Source organism: Symphalangus syndactylus, chromosome 1, assembly GCF_028878055.3.
Source record: "Symphalangus syndactylus isolate Jambi chromosome 1, NHGRI_mSymSyn1-v2.1_pri, whole genome shotgun sequence".
Lineage (NCBI taxonomy): Eukaryota > Metazoa > Chordata > Mammalia > Primates > Hylobatidae > Symphalangus > Symphalangus syndactylus.
The window spans coordinates 137,406,248-137,419,188 of NC_072423.2; the positions used below are offsets into that span (position 1 = coordinate 137,406,248).

Sequence of the window (12,941 nt, forward strand, 5' to 3'; positions counted from 1 at the left end):
CCTCGCAGCTCCAACATCTTGTAGGCCAGGGCAGCAGCTCCAGGTCCTGCATTTCAGCAGCAGGTGGGAAGTTTAACTCTGGCATGGCTCTTACCTCTGCAGTTCTTCCTCATGAATTTTACTTTGCATACACTTCTGCTATTGACTTCATCAATAATTCCAGTTGCTTTATCTTCCCATAATTCCTCAGAATACTTCAACTATTGATGGTATTTTTTTTTTCATTAATAGTATAGGTTTATCATTATTTTATTTGAGACAGAGTCTCACTGTGTTGCCCAGGCTGGAGTGCAGTGGTATGATCTTGGCTCACTGCAACCTCCGCCTCCCGGATTCAAGTGATTCTCCTGCCTCAGCCTCCCGAGTAGCTGGGATTAGAGGTGCATGCCACCACTCCTGGCTAATTTTTGTATTTTTAGTAGAGACGGGGTTTCGCCATATTGCCCAGGCTGGTCTTGAACTCCTGACCTCAGGTTATCCACTTGCCTCAGCATTCCAATGTGCAGGCATATTATTATTATTATTATTATTTTTGAGATGGAGTCTCGCTCTGTCGCCCAGGCTAGAGTGCAGTGGCGCAATCTCGGCTCACTACAAGCTCCGCTTCCTGGGTTCACGCCATTCTCCTGCCTCAGCCTCCTGAGTAGCTGGGACTACAGGTGCCCTCCACCACGCCTGGCTAATTTTTTTTGCATTTTTAGTAGAGACGGAGTTTCACCGTGTTAGCCAGGATGGTCTTGATCTCCTGACCTCGTGACCCGCCCGCCTCAGCCTCCCAAAGTGCTGGGATTATAGGCGTGATATTATTTTTAAAATAAACACACTTAAAAATGTTTTAACATGTCATCTCAGGACATTTTGGGCAGGACAGATGGCGAGCCATGTGATTCACCTGCAAGGCTTGGTTCTGGTCTTCTTTGTCTTCTCATTCTACCCTTAATCTCCCCAAGTAATCTCATCGTCTCTCATAATTGTATTCCCCTTTATACTCTGATGATTCCTGGCTTCATAGCTACCATGCTAGACCCTGTGCTCTCCTGAATATGAGGCTAGTATATCCAGTGACCCAACACTTCTACTTGGATGTGTTCAAGGTACTTAAATCTCAACAGGTTCAAAACTGAATAACTTTGGTCTTGCTGCTCCATATTCTAGCCCTTGTTGACAAGGTCTCGATGGGCTCACCAGTACCACACCTACATTCCAGACCACAGGAAAGAATAAAGAGGGAGTGGATGGATGAGGTCTGCAAATTTGCTCCCGTCACTTCAGTTCACTTCTTTTGACCAGAATTTTGTTCCATGGCTATGCCTAGCTTGATGAAGTGTATTAGTTAGTTATTGCTGCGTAACAAACCACTGGCTTACTGGCTTAAATCATTACCTTCTATTATTGTTCACAAATGTTAAGGATCAGGTGGACAGTTTATATGGTCTTGGTTGGGCTGATGCAGCCATCTGCTATCAGCCACACATTGGGTAGGTGGCTCTGACCTTGGCTGGGTTCCTGCATGTACTGGAGGATTGCTTGGTATAGGATTGTCTCAGTTCTTCTCCACATGATCTCTTACCTTCTGGTAGGCTAGCGTGGGGCTTACTCTCAAGGCATGGAAGGAATCCAAGAAAGTGGGGAAGCGTGTAAGGCTTCTGGAGGCCAAGGCTGGAAACTGGCACAAGATAACTTCCAGAGTCTCCTGGTCAAAGCAAGTCACAAGGCCAGCCAAGTGGTGGGGAACAAAGACTCCACCTTTTCATGAAAGAAGCTGCAAAGGATGTAGATACTGGGAAGGATTGCGACCATTTTTTGTAATCAACCTATCACATGGAGGTTGGGGAATTTAGTTTCTAGTGGGGTGGCCACATGCCCTGCTGAAACTCCAATAGTTCTATTTATAATAAAAGGAAGAAAAGGACAATGGATATTAGGGATAATTTATAGAATCTGCCTCAGAAGGAATCATAGTTCCCCATTCACCTTCCCTAAATAGAGGATACACTCTCAATCTCTTGCCATAAATAATAATAATACCACTCTGACAAAATTTCTATTCTTCTTAACTAGAGCCGATTTCTGATTCTCCCTTGACTGTGCTGACCCAGCAACTTACCCTGTGACCTCTTAATCTACAAAACAAATTAAGTGCAAATTGCTTACAAACATATTGGCGGTTTAATACATACAGTCTTTAGATTATTTTGTAGTACCTAGCAAGGTAGCATCTTTAAGTAAATGTACTTTAAAAATATCCACTTTATAAAAATTTTATTGCTATATTAAAAAACAATTTTTATATAAACCTATTTTTTCTCTCTCCCATTAAAAATTTGTAAGCTATCCATGCAACAGAAACTAACTTGTAACCCCATAAATCTATAAAAAAAATTCCAAGCAATAACTAAACATTACCATTGCCCCCAAATCCAGTAGCCCAAATCTGGACTGACAAGTACAGCCTAGTATTTTACTACACCCATTAAGAACACATGGGAATTTGGGGATTCTTTAATACAGGCATATGTTTTACATTTAAGTAAAAATGCACAGTCATGCTTGAATTTAACATAATTTCCTCATAGATTGCTTAAAGTGAATGGGCTCTCTGGGGAATTAATAATGGCTTCTGGAGTTTCTCATCACAGGTTTCTAACAACTGACCATACACTGTTTTTGATTTTCAAATCACAGTACTTGAGAGCTGTTTGGTGGTGAGCATAAAGTCAGCTGTTGGTCTAAAGGACAGAGACTAAAATTGTCAAAGTTCATGGTGGTGGCCATCGTCGTCATGTATTTACCTGTTTGTCAGTAGTTTCAAGTTGGAGACCGAAGAGACAATGAAGAATGTGATCATCTTACTTCTAGGCAATTTTAGCACAGCAGCAGGCTCACCAGCAGAGTGTGACCTCTCACTGCTCCTTTGTACAACTATGGATTAAGTAAAAGAACCTTGGTTGGTGTTTCTCAATGTGCTCAGAGGCACCAATTGTAAAGCATCTGTTACTTTTCTGTTGCATAGCTTGACATGATTTCTCAGGAGGTCTCAATTTCCTGTAAACCAGGATGTGATTGTCATCCTGAACTCTAACCTCCTATCTAATTTTTAAAAAGATGGATGAGGGTCATGTTGAGGGAAAAGGAGGGGATTCTGTGAGATGGGGACTGGGAGTCACACAGCTCTAAAGGTTGCCAAGGTTAGTGGGTAAGGTTTCCTTCTGTAACCAGAAGTGGAAACTCTGACACTGGGCATTCTGGAGTAATTGGGGTTGGCCCCCACTTTGACTGTATGGATTTATAAACAGATAAGAGAGATCAGTGATTACCACATCTCCTCCATTTTCCTGTGTGGGTCCCATGTTTAAAAATTCACACGTTCCTTTTGAGAAATCCTCTCAAAAAGCTTATTAGTCTTCAGACTACCCCTGTTCCTTCATGGAAAGTCATACATACCTTAAGCCATGTTCAGAGATGTAAAGAAAGGCTGCAGTTGGTTTAAATCCCTCAGAGGCCTTCAGAAGTAGGAAATGAATGAAGATGCCTAGGTGTGGAAGCCAGAGAGAGGGGCAGGGTTTTTCAGATAGAAGATCCCTTCTAAACGCATCATTGTGCATCAAGGAAAACACTGTCCTTAAGTTAAATATTTCTATGGGAAAAACTGGTCCTAGGCCTTGCCTAAGATCTTAACCTTGGTACTCTAAGCACAAAAGCTCATGTGACCAACAGTCTTGGTTTGTCCAGGACCAAGGGGTTCCTGAGACACAAGACGTTCTGTTTTAAGATAACCTTAGCCCACATTACCAGTGCTCATGGTGGAACGTGAGAGTGAAAGGAAATGTGAACATTCCTTCTACTTAGCAGAGAACGAATGTTCCAGTTGGCTCCCAAGGTGGCGGCACGGATGTGGGGAAATGCATGGCTACCATGGAAGGTCCTCAGAGGCCAAGCTACTCTAAGCTCCTTGACAGTCCCAACTCCCAAAGATTCCAGATCTGATGTAGCTTAAAATGTTAGGGTTCAGAATATAACTAGGTCAGCTCTTCACTGCCTCTGAGGACAATTCTAGGACTAGCTGAGGTATAGGGTGTGCTCATTCGGCTCGCAGTCCTGGTCCACATATGAAAGTGTTATGTACATTAAGGACATTTTCACAGTTACAAAGCCACCTTGAAATAAAATGCAGGTGGTCAGGATACTCTCGTAGGGCTTTTTGGGTGCAATTTCAACGGTTTTCAGTATTAAGTATGAAGACCTCTCTTTTTAAAGATACTGACATCAAAAAGTTGCCATGCCTGACAATAATTAACACCCCTTTTATTGTAGTACTGAGATGCAGAGAAGTTCAGGGGTTTTCCAACTGACCTGTTTCCCCACGGCTGATCAAATCTGCATGCAGTACCTCTAAGATTAGAATGCTGGTCCTTCCTGTTTGGTCTCCCATCTAATACCAAGTCCGCATTTTCTTCAACATTTTTTTTCCCATTTTTTGAAGATGGCAAAACCCCACCACCTAGGAATTGTGCTCCTCCTTGACTCTAAGACTGAATTATGCCAATTCATTTTCAAAGTATGCCTTCATAGTCAAAGGAAAGGTGTATGTGGTTTTGTAGTTGACGGCAAGGGCTCTGGTGTCACAAGCTTGAATGGGAATCTTGCTTTGGCACCTGGTTAGCTTTTTGTGACTGAGGGCCACCTACACCCTTAAAAGGTAGGCTGAGCTTTTATTAGATGACTTATTATAGCCTGGTATAGTACATCCTGAATACACATTATTTCCTTTCTTTTTAATTCCTAAATAAGTTTACATGATGAACTTCTATGTTTACTTCCTAATCTTGGAATAAGAAGACTGACGCCTTCTGCAATTGCTATCATCAGTGGATCTCTGCAGAACAGATAAAAATATTCCACTTACTTGCAGCTTGATGACAAATTAAGGACACAACTTTTTGAATGATTTAAGATCAACAAATATAATCTCAAACCATTTCCTCAATAACCAGTGGTCTTGCCTCAGTCAAGGATCTGCCAACATTTTATCTAACATAGCGACAAATACTACACCTAGCAGTAATCAGTGTGAAAAGTTCAGCATTATTATGGTACAAAATAATTCCTAAATTTTACAAATGTTATCCCTCTATTTTTAAGCTAAACAACTTTGTTTACTGAGTGTCAAATTACTCTTAAATCTTATTTTACATGCATTTTAAAAAATTTATTGGAATTGTATTGCCGGCTGTGATTACAGATTTCAAGTAAAATTACCATGTTATTTGAAATCCAGACTTAAGCTCTACTAAGTTTGTTGGTTTCTCTGGAGTGTCTCTAGTTTTTACATTTTGAGGGCTGTGTACATTTGTCATGAAGTATTAATAATTTATAAAGTTGGGGAGAGAACTTTTACAGCCTCTTCATATCACAGATGGGCATTAAACCTAAAAATGGGCCACAGGAAAACAAACAAGTCCGTGACTAGAATTCCTACTAGAGTTGTTGTAATCTTTGGTTCCTAAATACCACAAACTTTGTTTTGTTTTTGAGACAGGGTCTTGCTCTGTTGCCCCGGCTGGGGTGCACTGGCACAATTATGGCTCACTGCAGCCTCGACTTCCTGGGTTCAGGTGATCCTCTGACCTAAGCCTCCCGAGTGGCGGGGACTACAGGCGTGCACCACCATGCCCAGCTCATTTTTGTATTTTTTTGTAGAGATTGGGTTTTGCCACGTTGCTTAGGCTGGTCTCAAACTCCTGGGCTCAAGCAATCTCCACCTCGGCGTCCCAAAGTGCTAGGATTACAGGTGTGAGCCACCAAGCCTGGCCTAATAACACATTTTTAAATGGTCTGTTGTACAAGTAGATGTGAAATGTGGAATGTAATATATTATTTAAAATGTGTGTTGGCTGGCTATAGTGGCTCAAGCCTATATAATCCTAGCAGTTTTGGAGGCTGTGGTGAGAGGATCACTTGAGGCCAGGAGTTTGAGACCAGCCTGGGCAACATAGTGAGACCTTGTTGCTACAGACAAAAAAAAAAAAAATTAATTTAAAAACTGCCTATAAAGATTGTCTTTAAAGTATTAGTAGTATGGGTCTGGTTTAATCAGCCAAAAGTAGGGGAAAAAAGCAGTTTAATAAAATTTTATTTTCAATGGTTCAATGCTTTTAGTGCTGAATTTTTAAATCTGAAGTGAAAATAAAAAACTTTGTGGTGAGAGACTGCAGGCAATTAAACATTCTGGGCAACTTTCCAAAAATCAGTGTTGTATCATATTGAATTTATTTTATGTTAAAGAAAGAAATGACACATAGTTATTTGTTTTTCATCCAACCCCCAGTCTATGTTGGTCTGTGTCAGGGATTGGCAAACTACAACCTATGGGCCAAATCCCATGCCCATGATGGTAAATAAAGTTTCACTGGAATATAGCTCTGCCCAATGCATTTATGTACTGTCTGTGGCTCCTTCTGCTACAACTAGAGGGTTGAGTAGTGCATCAGAGACCATACAGTGTCCTGCTATGCTGAGAAATGTTTTTAAATACAATGAATGGTAAAATCGTTATTAAAAAGACAAAAAATATTCTCAAGTATTTTGGTTTAGAAGTGGCATTTGCAATATTTAAATATATTTTCTTAGGATTTATTTTTAACTAGCTAAAAACAACAAAAACTGTACCTTTTGAATCAGGCATTTTACATGTTAAAATATTTAGAGGTGGATGACTTATGTTTATAAATCCTACTTTTCAGCAGTGAAGGTGTTAATGGTTCCTTAAATGAGACCAGGCATATGGTAGGGTCTGTAACTGTATGGTGCAGCAGGAGTAGGAGTTTCCACTACGCTTTGTTACACAAAGAACCCTGAATTATCAATCGGCAAGTCAGCGTGTTTTAGAAACTACACCACCCATGTGTTTCCTCTGCCTCTTATAGCTGCACACTAAAATGGCCTGAAGGTGAAGCCAGACAGACACCCTTGTCATTGAATGGGTTGACCGTGACCAATACAGTTGAGTTTACTTCTTTTGCTAAAACCATGGAGAAACAACAACAACAACAACAACAAAATGAACAAAACAAAGCTTAAGGGCAATCACTGTAACAATTTTGAGAGAAATAAAGTTGAAAGTGGCTGAACACAATGATTAGCTCAGACTTCACTTTCACAAGAAGGATATTTTTGGAGTTACATATTTTAATTGTTGATAAAGAAGGTTGCAACACAAAGAATGCCCAGTAAATACGTAAAATGATAGCAATTTACTATAACAACCATAAAATCATCAGGCTACTGACAGCTGGAGAAATTCCACATGCTAAGCAACTCAACTCCAAAGAAATATTAGAGGTCTGAGATGAAAAATACATTTGAACCTGTAATTGAATTAGACAAGCCTCACTGCACGTAGGGCTACAGCGGTCACCAGGACACAAAGCAAATGTCGGGTTACCAGAAGCGCATTTATCAGCCACAGTGATTTATTGAGTGCTTTAATAATACAAGTGTACATCAACTGATCCACAGTCAAAAGTGGCAGGTCCCTAAGAAATTTACAAGCACTTTAAGTAAATCAAAATACATATTATTTTGTTCAATCCAACAGTCTTCTGCGTGAGGGACAGAAGGCTAGTGATAAACAGAGTCTCAGTAATGCACAGTGATTCTGATTGAAGCTTTTGTACAAAAACTTGTTCCCAGTAGCATGCACCCACCAATAAAGACTTCAGTACAAAAAATTAACCCTAAGCACTACATTTAAGTAGAAACGAGATATAATTCTGAATGTTTTCCCAAAGATCACATAAAAGAAAAAATAATCAAAATCAAAAAAACAACAACAACAAAAAACAAAACCACACAGTAATACAAAGCTTTGTAAGAAAGCTTTTACTATTACAGCTCCAACATTGTTTGCACTGAAAACAAAAGTTCCCATCTATGATGAGGTGGGAAAAAATCCCAAATCTTTCAAGTTAACAGAAATCAACAAGGGAATAAAATAAGAGAAAAAAGAGAGCGTGGGAGAGAGAAAGGGGGACAGGAAGAACTGGGATGGGAAGATGGACAACATACCATCACAAAATGGTTCCAAATTTAATAAAAATAGGAAAATAAGAACCGAGGTCTGGAGGGGTGGGCAGGGCTACTGATGCACTTGGTGAATGTGCTTGCACAGGTCCCGCGGGGCGGCAGGCAGCAGGCCCCTATGTGGCGTACCGCTTGGTCCACTGTCTGGCCATCCGGTCGTGCTCTGCTCTGTTGGTCATGTACTGTGTGGCGATGCTGCCCACCAGAGGGTCAGCTGCAAGGAAAGCAGAGTTGGGAGTCAGTAAATACCAGCACCGTGGGGGAAGGAGTGTTCAGAAAGCTGGCAAAGAGCAGGAGGGGAGGAGATGAGAAGCTGCTGTTCTAACCTGGACCACCACTGCTGTGGCTGAGCCAGTCACCTGCTGCTGACAGACTACATTTCACACCAGCTGCCCGAAGAGTCACCTATCTGTATTTTACTGATAGCTCTTGTCATATTTCTTGACAAGTCTTATTCTCTTTCCCTGTACCCACCACATACTTCTCGCCTTGCTCCCCTTGTATTGGTTTTTTCTTTTTCTTTTGAGACAGGGTGTTGCTCTGTCACCCAGGCTAGAGTGCAGTGGCATGATCACAGCTCACTCTAGCCTTGACCTCCTGGGATCAAGCAATCCTCCTCCCGCCTCAGCCTCCTGAGTAGCTGGGACCACAGGTGTGTGCAACAATGCCTGGCTAATTTTCAAATTTTTTTGTAGAGATGGGGGTCTCACTATATTGTCCAGGCTAGTCTCAAACTCCTGGGCTCAACTTATCCTCCTGCCTCAGCCTCCCAAAGTGCTGGGATTACAGGTGTGAGCTGCATGTCTTCAAGTAGATATTTCACGGAGAAAATGCAGGTGGGCTGTGGGCAGGGGACTCCGGGGCTCTTGATGAGCTCTCTGGGGAAGAAGTCTGGCGGTCTGGACAACTCCTTACCCTAGGCTAGCTCCACAGGCAGGTGGCATTCTCCTGCCAGATTACGTTATCTGAGGAGATGTGAGGGTCTGAGCTGGACACAGTCAAAAGAGGGCAGAGATGGTCCACTTCTTCCTCAAAATTTGGTAACATTCAACCTACATAACTCATTATTACAAAAATACTAATAGATGTTAATAGCTAATACTTACCATGACTTACCATGTCCTAAAACTCTCATATGTTAATGACATGGATTTCTAAGGAGTTGACACAGGAGGAAATTGGAGCATAAGGAGGCTGAGTCTCTTGCCCAACGTGGAGAAAGGGGTGGAGCAGGGCTTGGAGCCAGAGTTCACCCTCTTAACCACAAAGTGCTGGGAGATAGCTCTCTAGCCACAATATTGATTGGGTCAACGCTTAATTAAAAAAATTGGGGCACTGTGGCTCATGCTTGTAATACCAGCACTTTAAGAGGCTGAGGCAGCAGGATCGCTTGAGTCCAGGAGTTTGAGTCTGTAGTGAGCTATGATCGTGCCACCACATACCAGCCTGGGTGACAGAGTGAGACCCTCTTTAAAAAAAAGACAAAAAAAAAAAAAAAAAAATCAAAGCAATTAAAAAAAAAGTAACTTAGGTTCCTAAAGATCCCAGATTCTACTCTTTTCCCTCCAATTCTCTAATTTCACTCTGTCCTCGATTTATATTTCCCCTATTTTTGGTATTGGGAACTTGGGTATATTAGAGCAGTCAGGTAAGGAGGAACCAATAGGGAAAATGAGAAAAATCATCAAAAGCTAATGTTTAGTAGGAAAAAAATAGCAGAGAATATGGAACTATGTCTGTGGCCCAACACCACCGGCGACTTGGGAAGATCCTGAGACTAACCTTGTAAGGCACTCATGGTCATACGTTCTCAATATGTAAGGTATAATAGAAACACCACTTTTTAACCTATCTGCTGAAGCTGATAACAAAGCCTTTGAAAGCCTGCTCAACAAGCATTGCTTAAGTTTTCCTGGAATTGTGTAAATCTTGTAATAATTCCAGGGAGATGCCAGTTTCCTACATTCACTTATACCACAGTTAGTAGACTTAATATGTGGGTTTGTTCAAAACGTTTGCCTCTCTGCCTACTCTTTGTGATTCTTCATTTTCTCAGATGTTGAATAGAAAACTCTACCATTTCAACCAGTCCAGACAAGATTTAAACCAGCAATACCAAATGCAGACACAAAATATCTGGCAATTGGCCAGGATACTTTTTTAAAAATGTAGCCTTTCAGTTGAGCTTAAGTAATGACATTAGAGTATTAGGGGCCAAAGTGAAATCTGAGTTACATTTCTCTACCTTCCAAAAAAAAAAATCTTGTTCTGATTCCTGGCATTCTAGAATGCAAAGAGTAGGGTGAAACGTGGGCATCCTTAATAGCTTAAGTCTGTATCACTCAAGATAGGTGTTTAATTAAATAGAACTTATATTAGTGAAACACACTGAAGATCCATTCTAACTTACTGATCAAGGTAAGGCTCAATGTCAGAAGAATGACAGTGACTTGTATGTTCCACCTCAAATTGTACCCACATCCAGAGTGTACACGCTGGGAATAAGACAGGTCTGCCACTTCAGCTCAAAGGGGGTGGAGGGTAGCAAAGGAAGAATAAAGGGAACAAGAAGCTGTGGGGTGGGAAAATGTGTCATATCAACTGTTAATAGTATTTCAGTACAGGCAAAAGGAGAAACAATGAAAAACAAGTTAGAGTGCTGGTAACAATTAGCCTGTGTTGTGCAAACTTTTTTTTGCATGCTTTACATTTAATTGCTTTCAAGGTTCTTTTATGTTTTCAAATTTGATTAAAAAATTTTTTTTCCACCTGTAAAATTATGCACACTAACTATAAAACAGTAATTAATAATAATTTAGAAAACCACCTCAGACAATATGCAAGACAGAAAGTTGAAAGCAAAGACCATCTCCTGTATAAATCCACGCAAAGAAAACTACTGTTAACATCGCGGTATGTTTTCTTCCTACACTTCTAAACATATGATGGAAAAAAAAAGGGATTAATTTACAGTCTGCTTTTGTAATCTTTTAAAAAATAACTATGATTTTTATACCGATATGGTAAATAACTTTCTACATAGATAATTGTAGATCTACTTCATCATTTCTAATACCTGAATTAAGGACCAATTTCCTGTTTTTATATGTTTGGGTACTCTCCAACTTTTGTTTTAAAAACAACGATGTGAGGACCATTACCATGCATGCATCCTTGGAAGTTATACAAATCTTAAATTTGTTTAAAGTATAAAATGAAGGGATAAAGTAAAAATATACAATGAAGGAATTAAAAAAAATCATGTTATTGGCTGAGTGTGATGGCTCACGTCTGTAATCCCAGCACTTTGGGAGTCTGAGGGTGGAGGATAGCTTGAGGCCAGGAGTTCATGACCAGCCTGGGCAACACAGTGAGACCCCCCCATCTCCACAAAAAATAACAAACATTAGCCAGGTGTGGTGGTGTGGCCCTGTAGTCCAGCCTACTTGAGAGGCTGAGGTGGGAGGATCTCTTGAGCCCAGAAGTTTAAGACTGCAGTGAGCTGTGATCACACCACCACACTCCAGCCTGGGTGACAGAGCAAGGCTCTCTTTCTAAAAAAATAAAAAAGACCACTAACAATTAGTATTTGATGCTCATTTAAAATTCTATTCAACATAGTAACTATTTTCTCATATCAATTTACATGTCCCTATGACTTTCTGAATATTACCCCCAGTAGCAGTGCTGATGTTTAAGCTAATATTTCATCAAAGGAGAAAAAGGCTACAAACTACTTTTTCATATGCTGCACATAAAGATTCAGCACAGTGGAATAATCCCGAAGAGCTAGTTGTGAAAATGGATCTCTGCTGAAAATGGTAAATTGTATATGCTTAATTAAGGGAGGACTTTTCAATGTGAAAGTCTGAAAATACTGTTTCTTAGCAGAATGTTAAACTTAATAAATGGTAAATAAAAGTAACGAATCTAGCAACACTAAAAGCTAATAAAAAAAAAAACCATGTTATCAACCAAATAATTTTTTTTTTTTTGAGACAGGGTTTCACTCTGCCGTCCAAGCCAGGCTCCAAACATAAATTACTGTACCTTATTTCTCTAACAGGAAGAAAATATTTCCCATCATTTTTGGTTTCCAGATTGTTACTATTTTCCCAAATCTTTATTAATATTTGAGATTATCATCTGTCAGTTTTCCTCATCTTTACTAAAGAAAAGCCACAAAATTTATCCGTAGATAAGTAAATTGAAATCAAAGCCTCCTACATTTTCTGTTTTTGTTCAATGATTATTTACACTTTTGAAAAGAGGAGCATGTTCAGACTTATGAGGAACAGAGTTAGATGACTTTCAGTACTTAATTCTCCCTGACACCAGTACGGCATGTATTAGAGGTTTCCTGAGGCAGAAGTATAGGATCTACAGTGTGGTTAACAGAATATAATAGAGATGGAAGTTGGGTATACAAAGCTTTCCTCTAAATCACATTTCCTCATCTCTTTAATAAAAATCATGTCTTTTTTTTTTTTTTTGAGACAGAGTCTCACTCTGTTGCCCTGGCTGGAATGCAGTGGTGGGATCATAGCTCACTGCAGCCTTGACCCCTGGGCTCACGAAATCCTCCTGCCTCAACTTCCTGAGTAGCTGGGACTACAGGCACACAGTAGCATGTCCAATTTATTTATTTATTTTTTTTGGTAGAGACGTTAGATGTTGCCCAGGCTGGTCTTAAATTCCTGGCTTCAAGTGTCCTCCCACTTTGGCCTCCAAAAGTGGTGGGATTACAGGATGAGCCACTGCTCCAAGCCAGCATCACGGCATTTTTGTTGACAAAATGCCAGTCATAAAATAATAACCTGAATGAAAGCATAAGACTGCAAGATCACTGATGAAGGGGA

The 12,941-nt window shown here is 40.3% G+C and overlaps 1 protein-coding gene across 2 annotated transcripts in view; it reads right to left on the reverse strand.

Moving 5' to 3' along the window:
- Window positions 1-7,454: 7,454 nt before the first annotated feature.
- The window catches only part of UBE2E2 (ubiquitin conjugating enzyme E2 E2), a 401,161-nt gene continuing 395,674 nt past the window's right edge, over window positions 7,455-12,941 (reverse strand). For both annotated transcript variants that reach the window (XM_055285955.2, XM_055285965.2), the window contains exon 6: window positions 7,455-8,296. In XM_055285955.2, coding sequence (XP_055141930.1) covers window positions 8,199-8,296 — 98 coding nt within the window. In that variant the 3' untranslated portion in view covers window positions 7,455-8,198. The remainder of the gene's footprint in view (window positions 8,297-12,941) is intronic.